The following is a 13,701-nucleotide window of genomic DNA, read 5'->3' on the forward strand; positions in this document are numbered from 1 at the left end:
GTTCATGGCTGGCCTTGTCATATGAAATCATGAAAGACATCTCAGAAGACTTGTTAGACTTTTGGTCTATATGGAGGGAGTCAGATGTAAAAAAAAAATAGAACAGCTCTTGGAGACAGTTTTGAGTAATTTTTTATGACTTCGTGTTTTCTGCATGCAAAGCAATCCCAAACTACTCCTGCTCATCCCATGTCTGTAATCTATGGATGTGTTTCTTGTGCATAAAATGATCAGCCTGGGAGTTTACTGGCAAACTAATTCTTCCCATGAATTGGAAGGTCACTTTAAAATATTTTCACATGAATTAAAGCAATGACATTAACATGATGTAAGCCCTTAGCTCAGGTAGAAGCTAACTCTTATCAGCTGAAATGTGTTAAACTGTAAGTGCAGTCCTCTGCTAATGGAAAAGAAATGGATTAACATAAAGCACCATGTTGGCCAGTTAACCCAAAAGAGAACAGAAAGGCGATGATTTCTATATGTTACTGCTGTCTTCTGACTGAAGGAACATCACCTCAGTAATGTGATATTGCTTCTGCTTTTGACTGGATGACAAAATCTTTGAATGGGTGACTAATAAACAAAAGAATAACAAAGAGCAAGTGATGCTTTCCAAACTAGATTTTAGATGCAGAGGCATGGGTCAACATCTTGAAAGCTTCCCTATTTTGCAAATGCTTTCAGATGTAAATAGTGACAAACCAAACAATTTAAGTAAGGCATATCAGCGGGTCATACAATCTGCCCATGTCTACTTATGGAAAAATATCACTATGTCTGAATTTATCAGCTTTCTAGGTTTGTGGGTGCTGTAAGCTCTGAGCTCTCAGCCACACAGCACAGGGTTTTACCCACTGCATTCTATTCTAATCAACCTTTCTCTGAAAGGTTAGAGCAGGATTATATTGGGTTCAAAGACAGGTGATGTAACTAAGGCAGGTAAAAATCATAAGCAAAGAGACTGCGAGTTCTCCTACTTCATGTAGAATTTGTTCTTGGGCTTTTCTAAGCAGCTATACTGAAGGTGGTAGATATTACAGTAGAACATTAGAGTCTTTCTGCCTGTATATATGAAAATACATATACCCTGGCTTCAGGCTCCTATTCCTTCTACCTCTTCTCCCCTTGTAACAGTGGAGAACCCAAAAATGCAACTTCTATCTGATTTTTTGTCTGTGGGTTCCCCTACAGGAACTGTACAGACTGAATTAGATACAACAATAATGTAGATTTTTTTTTTTAACCTGTTTCCCTTTGGAGGAAGTTTCGCAAGTGATTGTTTCTACTTCACCTTAAAAGTTGCTAACGGTAGCATTTTTGGAAGGCAGTGAGACAGCTATTTCTGTGTATAAATAGCAATAACTGCTCTAGAACTCGCTACTCGCTATGTAGCGGGTGATTCACGTTATACCTTAACGTTTCCGGTAGTTTTCCCTAACGCACTTTTACCGTGGACTCATTTCAAGATACAAAGGCTGATATATATATTTATATTCATATAAATACACACACACACACATATTTACTACACATGCAGAAAGACAACCCCAAAGCTCCCCCCTCCTTCCGCCAGGGCCCCGTCCCGCCGGCAGGTGGCGGTATGGTGCCGGGCCGGGCGCCCCGCCCCAGCGGCTCCGCGGGCCCAGGGCAGGCGCAGCGGGGCCCGGCTCCCAGCGCCCGGGGGGCGGCGGGCAGAAAAGCGGGAGGCAACGTCTCTCTTTTTCTTCCTTTCTCCCTTCGTAAACTCAGTGAAGTTCGGTCAAGTGGCCGCGTCCCTCCGCGCTGCCGGAGATGAACCCCTAGTTGGGAGGCAAAAAATTAATCATCTCGACCCAAGGCAGCCTCTCACCCGGCTCGGGTCCCGGGAGCCCTCAGTTGCCGGTGCCGGTGCCGGCCAGCTCCGCCGGGGGCCGGTCAGCTCCTCCGAGCGGCAGGAGCAGCTCCGTCACCTCCCCCCCCCCCGCCAGACACCGCCGCCGGGGCGGCGGGCAGCGCAGGGCACGGGTGCCGGCCCTTCTACCGGGGGCAGGAGCTGGGCTCCCCAGCGGAGGTCTGGGAGGAGGAAAAGCGGAGGGAGGATCCGCGAGGATCCAGGTAGATCCAGTTTTTACCGCTTACCAAAAGCCACCAGCAGCAGGACCTCCGCCTCCTCCCTCCCTCGTCCCCTCCCTCCCTTCCTCCTCCCCTAACTCCCTCCCTCCCCTGCCCCTCCGCGATTAGAGACCGGCCAAGTCCGTGCGCGCCAGCCAGCAGCGATCTCTGCCAGGGGCAGACGGATCGCTTTCATGTCGCAGGGTGACTGCTAGCCCTGCGGAGGCTCCCCCGGCCGGGCCGGGCTGGGGCTGGGTAGGCAGCGGCGGGCGGGCGGGCAGGCAGCTGCCCCGGCGCCGGGGTGCCTGCCGGCGCGCCCCGCGGGATGCTGGCGGCGGGGGATGCGGAGCCGGCCGCGGAGTAACATGGGGGGCAGCCACTCCCACAGGGCGCCCGTCTTCGACGAGAACGAGGACGGTGAGTGCGGAGCTGTCCGAGGTACCGCGCCCTCGCGTCCCGCCCGTCGCCGTCGTGTTGCACCTCGGGGCACCCGGGGTCCCCTGCACCGGGCAGGGCTCGGCGGCGCCTGCCTCCCCTCGCTCCCTCCGGGGAGCGGTTCGGAATCGATCCTGCAGCGGGCTGTCTGCTGTGGGGTGAGCTCCCCGGGGAAGGAGGAGGAAAAGCCCGCCTTTGTTCACACCGATTGCGTGGGTCTTTGGTGTTAGCTGAGCTCATCTGAAGCCTAGCGTACCTTCGCTTGGGGTTTAAGCACATGGCAGGTAACTTCATACACGCGTTTGTGAACGGGTATCGTTTTGAAGAAGGATGCTCGCTTTTTTGCTTTTGTTCGTAGTTGACTCTTTGCCCACCTGCCCATTTTAAATGCCTTGTCTCTCAGTCGGTGTACTTCTTCCACCACCTTTACTTTCCGAAACTTTTTTTAGCTTGTTATATTACTCTGAGATTTTTCTCTCTGCCTAGATAATATGTCATAAGAAAGTGTATTTTGTAAAGTTTTTGGAAGGCAATAGAAAAGTTTGCTTAAAATACGGTGTTTCTTCACTGTTTATGCATTTCCATGTAATTTTTATCTGTAGACCATATTTAACTGGAATTATGAGACTGCATTTCAATTGCAATCACTTTCACTTTTGAAACAAAGAGAACGCTGCACTCTTTGGAAAACAGGTATTTCTATAGTATCACTAGCAGTGGTTTTAACCTTACTTACGGGATAGATGTTGTTGACTATCTGGACAATTGATGCTTAATTTTGAACGTATTCCTTTCCCAGTAGTTCCCAATATATTTCATTAGGAGGCGATTGTGTCTTAATAGACTATCATATTGTTTTGACTTTCTGAGGTTCATAAGAAATCAAAAACATGTATGCTCTTCCCTTTATGTTCAGGACACATGGCAATACTTGTTTTGTTTTGGTAATAGGGAGGAAATATATTAAATGCATGTAAGGTGCTTGAAAGGGTGAATACGCATTTGCTTCCATTTAAGTCACAATTATCATTCCCCATTCCTTGAGAAAGCTTGAAGAGCTATTTGATGACGTTTGGTTTACAAGACTCCATTGTTTGTGTGGGGAATGGGACAGATTATTTACTATTTGTGTATTGTGGTTCAGTAGCTGTGATTTTCCTGTACTGATATAAAATTTCAGTCATTTCCCATAGGTCACGCTATGTAACCAAGTGAGAGAAAAAGAACACTGGCCCCACTTCCCACACCTCTCCCTCTGGTAAAATCTTGATCATGAGCAATTAGTCTTGTAACCCTTGAGGTAACTCACCAAGAAATAACCAAGAGTGAAAGCAGGGTGTTAATCTTGTCTAGATACCCTAATGTAAAAAAATAGCCATGCCTTTGCCTTTCTAAGACTTTTGATTGGGCTCTCAAGTTAGCAGTTTCCATGATTTATTACCACTTTTTTTTTTTTTTTTTTTTAACCCCACGAGACAAGGCTGTGGTCAGTTTTTGAACAAAATGAACAAAGTTCAATAGTAAATTACTGCAGAGAAGACTTCATGCCACTTAGCTCTTTTTCGCTCAGAAAAACATTTCTGTAATGCAGCCATTATTGATACCTAATAAAAAAATCCACACAAAGTATTTGTGGATTTCTATTAGGTAATTATTTATTCTTTGTCTGGTTTTGTTTTGTTCTGGTTTTTTTTTTCCCCATTATGAATGTTGCTAACATCATCTCTTTTCTTCCTCTTAAGATATTACACTTAGCACAACCATCTAGTTCAGAAGAGTCCATTGCTTTTGAAACAATAACCTATTTCCCATACTACTTACAAATTATTATTCAGGATGGCATTTTCCAAACTTCCTAAATAATGCAGGAAAATATCTTCTATTTGAAAATGTATTTTACAAGGTTTAGTCCAAAATCAAGCTGTATTTCATATTCCCACTAGTAGATACAAGAGTCACTGTTTCACTATTTTCCACAATATTGGACTCAATATGAAATTAAAAAAAAAAAAAAAAAAAAAAGCAAAAGAGAAAGTATAGCAAGAGAAAGTAGATTTGTTTCTTGAGATGGTATAATTTTGCTGAAGAAAGACAATGCTTCTCAGTTCAAAGAGAACTGGAATAATAAATGAGTTGTGTATGAATATGTAGGCATAGTAGAAACTAAGCTATTTAGCGTATTGTGTGTCAAGTCACAGCTGCCTCTTACCATCAGAAAAATGAGTAGGAAAATATATTGTCGTTTTGTGTTCATACGTGTAACAAATTTTGGAAGAAGAGGTTTAAAACCATTTATTGTCACTTTGTAAATCATGGAAAAAGTTACTTATTCAGTGTACCACTTAAGAAAGAAATATATGGAAATAATACGTAAAGAGCACCCAGGTGCTGTCTGACAAGCCTGTAGGGTATCTGCTCTAGAGATACAACTCATGCTTTCTGTCTCATGAGAATAGGTGTTGATCCATTGAGTAGACCTAAAAACTATGACTTGTACGTAGACTCCCCATAATGTTTAGGATAATAGAGAATGATCCAGCCAGAAGGCTGGACTGCATGCTGTAAATCCCTGGCTATCACAGACAGCATAACACATCATTATCAGACACTGATCTTTTTAAAGGCCATAACACAGACCATTTTAAAACTAGCTGTATTTGTTCTCTACATTCTATTTTTGTTAGAAGTATCTTCCAGAACTTCATTCTTTGAAGGGTTAGAAACATCTGTTTTCCTGATTAAATGATTCTTAACCTATTTATAAGATTTATGTTTATTTCAACTTTTTTGTTCACTTAAACAGCTCTCCACCCTGCATGGTTACTCCAGTGCATTGATAGACGGCAAAAATGTGCCCTCGCTTTGTTTTGTAAGAAAACCTCTTCTAGTTTTCTCTTATTTCCACCATTTTTTCATCTCCTGTGCCCCCCGCTGGCATGCCTTTGAACTTGTCTTAGTTGCACACAGATAACCGAAATTACACACAGAATTGCAGGAGAGTTTTCACCAGGACCTTGTGCTGAAAACAGCATCTCTGCTGGAAATAACTTCCCTGATACAGCTTATAACTACATATGCCCTTTTCATGGATGTATCATGGATAGTTCAGTCACCCTATGATGTTAGCCCACCAGTGCCCTGTTCAGTAATTTCCACTGATGAGCTCCAATCTACAGCAGAAATTTTTGGTGTTCCTATGTGCATGATCTTGTGTTAGTGTGGCTAAATTTTGGTCCATTTCTATTATTCATATTCTCAGAGATGGTTACTTCTTTCCTCTGATTCTCCATTTCTTTACCATTCTTTTGTATTATCATCACCCTCATCATCTCCGTACCACTTATCAAGTCCACTGAATATTTTGTGTACATATTCAGCTGGATCATTTCCAGACTTCATCTTCTTTGCTGTTAACCCCTGTCAGCCTTATAATTCCTATTTCAAAGTAACATTTTTTCCTGTGTTACCCACCTTGCCTTTTGCCAGTTAATCCTTACCTTGTTCACTTTGCTTATACTTTCTTATATATCACTTCACTGAAATTGAGAAAAATGAAATCTAAGCCAACTCTACCATCTACAAAATAAGTTTCACATCAAGCAAAAGCATCTAGTTACTCTTGTGCAGAAAGCTTCTGGTGAACCCATGCTGTATTTATCTCATTTTTTCTTCTTAGCCTAGGTTAAAGCACAACAACAGCTAGGAAAATCCAGTGAACAGAGTCCTTTGTTTGCCCAGAGTTTATATTCTGGCTAAAGGAGATCAATGGAAAAATATGTTTCATTCCTTGATTTTTATTGTTCTGTAGGTTAGATAGATAGACAACTAAGTCTGGTGTAGCAGCATTGCTACCTCTAATCGAAGCTAGATATTTTAATGGTGTGGAACTATAATATTTTTTCAGACATTTAGAAAGTGTTTTCAAGCCAAATACTACACCGATCGTGTAGTCAATTCAGCACTCAGGTAAAAGGAAAACAGTTTCATTTTCGTTAATACTGCTGAAGCAAAGGAACATTGACTCACTTTACCTTGAATGTTTCCTGTTCTCATAACAACTATCCTCTCCTTAATATGTGTATCCAGTACTAATATCAGGAGAGCAAAGCAGGACATCTTTCTTTATGTTCTACTCTTCAGAAACAACAATAAGTTCACAAGAATGAAAATAGAAGGGTGATGGGAATATTCACCGTTGGTAAATGTTATCTGCAAATTCTCAGTAAATATCATAAGTAACAAATATGTTAGCAATAGCCTGGTGAATATAAAGAGTATCTTTCATCCTGGATTTGCTTGACCGTGTTCTGTTAAAACTTCAACAATATTTAACAGGTGAAAGTGAAATAGTAGAAAACAGTCGTTTAGAAGAGAGATGACTCAGGAGGGATACGACTGCTACCAAATAGTAATAACGTATTTGCCTATATTGTGGCGGAAGATACAGAGGAAAGGATAAGAAACAGAAGTTTTAGAGGCTAGAAGTTGGTCCTGTGAAGGGATGTGGCCATTGAAGTTGATTATTTGGGGCTTACAATGTCAGTTTTGCTACAGTTACTTTTAGAAACAAGTGTACTGAACTTGTAATAATCCTTTTTTTTTTTTTTTTTTTTTTTTATAGTATATGACTTTACATTTAAATGAAATACATATTTCCAAAGAGCCTTTCACTGAACATCCTGAAGCTGTAGAGCTTGAACACTCCTTTGCAGAGGTCAGTGTGACATGCTGTGCCTCAGTACTGTTGTCTTGTATGAGGGAAATGAGGCATAGCAACATGCCTTGGCTTATTTCTACATGGCTGGTCCCTGATTCACCATAGTGCTTATGGATCTGCTTAACTTCAAGCAAGTGCTGAGGTCCCATTGCTTTGCCTGAGTCAGAAGGCTTCATTCTGCTCTAGTGTCATAACTACAGAGCTCAATAGAAACCTTATGTACTAGAGAATATACCATCCATCCTCTGGCATTAAACTTTGAATTCTAAGTTGTAATTTAAATTGATTTCTACCTCTATTTATTTAAGCCTTCAACTTAAGTGAAGAATTTGAAGTTGGTGAGTTGCAGAAAAAGTCATTATTAAATGACCAGCTGTTGACAAGACCGTCTTGTACTATCAGCACAAAAAATAGATACAGATCCTAACAAAAAAGCCTGCAATTAATATGGTTCAGGTAGCTGAATTCAGCTAAATGGCTGAGTTTATATAAAGTGCAGTGGAAGCTGAAGATCTATAAAAGTGACATAGGGAAAAATGACACACAAGGGTTTCACCTGTAACCAGTTTAAAGCAATGGTTAAATGGCAAAATGAGTCAGATTCAAAATAGAGTATGCAGTGCCCAGTTATTGTCAGAGATATGATAGTGCTCATCAGCCCGCCACCACAAAGCTGTAATGGATAATGTCTGAGGCAGTCGTATAACAACTGCAAAGAGCTCGAATCACGAGTCTAATAACATACTCTTTTCAAACTGTTTCATGAAATATAACCCTACAGAACAATTAAATAAAGGATTTAGAATCTAAATGCCTTTTGTTAGTGAAAGTAAGAAATATAGGGTGGCAGTAGTATTTCTGCTGGATATTGGTTTTGTTGATGCAATTTCTGTGGTGGGTTATGTAGCATTTTACACTGCAAAGATGAATATTCCAATTCTCTTTTAGAATTGGATTGGGTAAGGATACCACATTGTGACTTAAAAATGCTCTAAGGCAGTTCTGTGTCAAAAAAATGGATAAAACACAGCTGTTGAAGGCATTGTTTTATGCTGGACACCAAGGTTTTAGATAAATAAGATCCTGACTATTGTGTATATATAGAATTTTTTTTTTTTTGGTTTATGACCATGTAGAATTATATACAATTTTATTTTCCATTTATTGAACTTTAGACATGAAGCCATCATTATGTGTAGTGCAATGCATTTCAGAAACCCTAATGCTAGTGTCTGTACAAACACAGAATAAAACAGTGATTAGTGTTGAGCTTGCAGTTACAACATAGTATGAGACAATAGGAGAATATGGACGGAAAGAAAAGCACAGAAGAACAATATGACAATTCCAGGCAGCCACAGAGGTACCAAATGCCAAACTGCTGTCAAGAGTTTGCACGGTCTGTGGCATCAGAGGTTCAGAAGGAATGTCATGGCATTGCAACCACCATCAGCCATTATCTTCCTGACTCAGACCTAAAGCTTTGGTACAACATACACAAATAATGTGGACCTCTTCAGACACTGAATGACAGTTATAGGTGAAGTTTAATGTTGATCACGGATTTCCCTTTTCTGCAGGGAACTCTGAAGAAAGACAGGATGAGTTTGGCACTTCCGTCTCAGATTCTTGCTCCCTGAAATGAGCTGCATCTCTGTTCCCCCATTTGACTGTCCTAAAAATGTTGTGCAATATCTGATTTACCCCATACTGTCAGGATTAGAACCAAGACTCTTTCAAGGAAGACCTAAAGTATGTACCAATTTTATTATATTTTACTATCATCCACATTTAACAAAATGTCTGCTAGCAGTGGCTTAGAGATGGACCCGATGAATTTTCAAGATCCTTCCTAAATATATTTTCTACAATTCCAAGATTTAATTTTCTGCTTTGGTGGAAATATCCTTGTCAGGACCTCTGTCTTAAACAAAGGCATCATGTAAGTCTCTGCTGCTGCTTTTGTAATCTTCCAGAATTTACACAAGTGGTTGATATGACACCTACCTCTAAGAGTGTTAAGGAATTTCTTGTTATCTAGGAACTGTAGGTGCTCAGGAAAGGTAACATTTTACCCATGTTGCTATGTGTGTTATATGGGGTGCCTAGGTGTCAAGATAGGCTTTTTGGGTAATTAAGTATAAATAATTCATGGATAACCAAGCATCAAGCAAGATAAGCTTAGAGACTCCTATCCAACATCAGGGAAAACTCTGAATGTGAAGTAAACTGTGAGAAAACAAGATTGTTGTCTAAACCTCAACACCTTTGCTTTTGCAATCACTCCTTTACAAATTGTCTCCCATCCCTGCCCATAGCTGGCTCTCACAGTGAAAAGGTAAGGCTCTGCTCCTTCAGCTGTGCTGCTGTGGTTTTCTGTGCCAAGAGCAGGCTTTCAGGGAGGTGGGTTCTGCAGGACTGTAGAAGCTGAATGGTGGAAGAAGCAGCACACTGGAAAAGTAAATACTTGGTTTTCCCATGGTGTTCAAATGTACAGAGATATTAAACTAACTCTACTCCACAATATTGGCTGTACTTCCCTTTGATTTCAAAAGATCAGTATTTCACTTCTGGCAGGGAGACCATCAGGCTGACTGCACTCACCCCTCTCTGTCACTTTCCCATAGAACAAGGAGGAATAGCTCTATCTCCTCTCATTGGGCTCCACCGTGACATCCAATGGGTCATTGGTTGCATCTGGGATGAAAGTCAAAGAATTCCTTGGTGTGGATGTGGGTTACAAAGCCAGAAGTAATGTGGGAATACATTTTTTTGTGAACTTTGAGTAACATGCTGTCTGGTGAATGGAGGAAGTTCAGCGTGGAATGAAATGCTGCACCTAACTGAATTAGAAAATGACTGAGAAAATCTTTGGAAGAAAAAATAATGAGGAATTATGATCTTGCTCATAGATACTCAAAGAAAGTAGGTCCTATCCCATCAGGACTGTCTTTATACAATCTCTTCTGAATGTGAGCTTAAGAACGAAGAAGGCAGGGTTTTTGTTGGCCAAGAACAAGACTCTTTTCTGGCTTCCTCATTAAGCAGTAAAGCTGGGAAAGCAGAAGTAGAAACCTTCCCGATGCTAAGCCTAGTGGGTAGTGACACCTGGGACCAAGCATTGAAGGGTGGAAAAGAGGATAAGATTTTCAATTAATTTTCAAGGTTTCACAGTATTTTGACTTAGCTGGAGTGAGCTAATGCTGAGGTGGTGGGAAAGGTGTGGAGAATAAAAAGTTGCTACTGAGATCAATCAATACAAAGCAAAATTTTCTGAGAGGATATTCAAAATAAAAGGACATCTTCAAGCTCAGACTGGTAGTGGAGCTCCACAGTATCCTATCGTGGTAAAACATGTGAGGGGAAGGGACAAAGAGCAGGGGAATTACCCCCCAAACTTAGCAGGAGAGGCAAGGACTTTCTGGAGGGGGACGAGCAGCAGTAGTAAGCAGTGTGCACATCAGGGGACTTGATCTCTCTTGAGCACGGTTCTGCTTAATTTCATGAACTAGTGAAATCGATTGCTTTAAACTGCATTACTTACTGCCTAAGGTAAGCCCATGTTGAGCTGTTGCTGAATTTGCTGCTGTAGTTGTGAACATTGTATACGTGTGTATATGTAACCTTCCCTACAACAAGAAAAAGGACAAGATTATTATTCTGCAAAGATCAAAAACTTGCACTAGCAATAAATGTTGTTTTCTTAACTAAACCGTATTCTGAATTTCCTTGGACTCAATCACAATTTTGCATGAATAGCAAATACATAGTGTTTACAGAAACCGAACAGGCTAATGTCTGGACTTTTTGGTTCTTCTTTGGTGAAAGAACAAAGCTGTTTTACTCTCTGGGGTTCAGTCTCTAATACATTAACCATTCTGAAGAATAACACTGGCTTTTATTTGTCTACATTTGATCCCAGGAGACTACTTTCTGTATCACAAATGCCTGTTCATATCACACAGTATCTGCAGATGAGCACTGATGGGACCCAAGATGCCTACACCACCTCAGTACATGAGGAGGTGGTGTGTTAATATATTTATCAGGACCTGGAAATGATTCTCCTAATACAGTATCTCATGGAACATCCTTTGACTTTATTTTATACTTTTAGAAATTAACATTGTACTGTATAAAATATACATCATGTGTATACAATATAACATGATACTGTACACTTCAACTTTTTACTCTTTGTCTAATGTAGTAGATGGGATTTTACTGTACTTCCTCTTTGCAAAGATTTTTTTTGATACATACTGGTATTGTACCTTTATAAAACACAAATTTCAGGAGAAAAGAGGAAAGAACAAAGGCATCTGCGGCTTCACTGGTGAGTACTACCAGGCTTTCCCTTTCAGATTCCTCGCTTACCAGAATCTGACAAATGTAATAAAAGTGCAACATCCGACCTGTTTTCAGGTTGTCTTCAGGAAAATCATACTGTTATATTGTCTTCAGGAAAATCATACTGTTATATATTGGTCGGTTCCCTTAGGCAGTCAGCATTCATCTGAAGTGACAAAGGACTCGAAGAGTAGGGATTTACTTTTGTATCACAGAAATGAGAATTTTCTTTCTTTCATTCCCAATCAAGTTATTTTCCACCCCAAAAACCGGAAGACTTGTTTACACTGTAATCATCTCTCACCTCATCAGTTTGAACTCATCTTTAGCTTCCTTAATATCCACGTTGACTCTTATAAACTCATGTATTTTCATAAGTAAACGAAACAGTCTGAATGGAGAGGCTAGGATTTGTGAGGCAATTGGCCAGTTTTCTTTTTAAGCATTGAGAATTTGAATTCTGTAAAAAATATTCCTAAAAATCTGATGTCTCTTCTAAAATCACCACCTCAGTTCTAGAGGCTGTCAACTTGCTATATTTTCCAGTCTGACATTATTTGTCAGGAAACCCAGCAGTATGCAACCAAGGAAAGTTTACTGGAGATGTGGCGCTTAGGGACATGGTTTAGTGGTGGCCTTGGCAGTGTTAGGTTAATGATTGGACTTGATAATCTTAAAGGTCTTTTCCAACCTAAATGATTCTATGATTTCAGTTTATTTCACTTGTATTCAGTCCATCAGGGTTCTTTCAGTTTTGCATATGATTAGTTTCTGCTATAACTAATGGCAGATTCTTTCAACCTATAATCAGTTTTTCTCCTACACCCCTTTTCTATGATCTCAGCTCTTGACACAAGAGTATCAAACTCTATACTTTTATTCTTAGAAATGTTGTACCCTATTTTCTGACATGGTTATTAAGTGCAATATAGCCACATAAGTTATTTTCATTCATTCCATAATTAAGACAAAGGCATTTTCCTTTTAAATTTAAGGAACCCTTCTTAGAAAGCATTACTAGAGTTGGTGGCAGCCTATCATACAGGTTTTTAATGCTTTAATGATAACTAAACATAGTTGATGAATCTGAAATTTATTTCTCAAATTTTATATCCCCATAAATATTTTCTTCAAAATATCATAATATAGAAGTCTGTATTTTGTATTTCATTAATCCTTTTCTACCTTTTCCTATTTTGAAAATGTTTGGTTTGGATATATTAATCAAATCTAGCCTACAGTTTGTTTATCTGACTCAAATTGAAATATGAATTAAATCTGAGCTTTTTAGCCTCCTACTTCTATCTGGCAATATTTTCTTACTTTTGAGTTTATTTCCACTTTCTTTCTCATTTTCTCATTTTCTCATTTTCTCTCTCTCCCTCCTTCCTTCCTTCCTTCCAAAATTATTTTAATTCCAGTTCTTTGAAGTTTGGAAACTTTTAGACAAGTTCTACAGCTGATGTACTTTTCTGCCGTGTCATTTTTAGCTTGTTTTGATAGTGAATGAAATAGAGCACTGGCTTTGTCATTGCATTTCTGACACTGTTCTGTGTAAGAAAGACTTATATTAAGTAAGATAACATACTAAGAGGCAATATAATGCAACAAACAAAAATATATTTTCCTTCTTTTTCCTTCTCTTCCTACTTTTACAGTGATAAGGAAACACCTGCTGTTCCTTATTTAAGATCTAAAAATGAAAACTGAATTAATCCTTCCAGTAATTATTATTTCCTTATGATATTGTTCTGCCTCCCCTGTTGAGCAATGAAAACTGTTCTTAGCCACCCTGTTGAAACAGAGATGTAATCTAATCACAAAATCACCATTAGCCTCCGGAGTGTCCTTCACACATTTTTGAAACTATCCTCTGCTTCTCCCTGAATTGTTTTTACATTATGTTATAAAGGATTTTTTTAATGTCTTTTGGGGTTAGGTTTAAATAAATCTTTGTCCAAGCTGTAAAGCCTGCAAAATCTTTTGGGGCAATACCGCATCTTAGGCACTGTGATCTGCTACACAGAGCTTGAAGTCAAAGAACAAAAGCTAATCAAAAGATCCTTTCTGAGATGTAGGACAAAGTTATTATTTCAAGTCCAGCA

The 13,701-nt window shown here is 39.8% G+C and overlaps 1 protein-coding gene across 1 annotated transcript in view; it reads left to right on the forward strand.

Annotated features, from left to right (window-relative positions):
* Positions 1 to 2,402: 2,402 nt before the first annotated feature.
* Positions 2,403 to 13,701, forward strand: part of STK32B (serine/threonine kinase 32B) — a 173,085-nt gene continuing 161,786 nt past the window's right edge. The window contains exon 1 of the mRNA XM_075752511.1: positions 2,403 to 2,511. Coding sequence (XP_075608626.1) covers positions 2,436 to 2,511 — 76 coding nt within the window. The 5' untranslated portion in view covers positions 2,403 to 2,435. The remainder of the gene's footprint in view (positions 2,512 to 13,701) is intronic.

Source organism: Balearica regulorum, chromosome 4 (assembly GCF_011004875.1).
Source record: "Balearica regulorum gibbericeps isolate bBalReg1 chromosome 4, bBalReg1.pri, whole genome shotgun sequence".
Taxonomy (NCBI): domain Eukaryota; kingdom Metazoa; phylum Chordata; class Aves; order Gruiformes; family Gruidae; genus Balearica; species Balearica regulorum.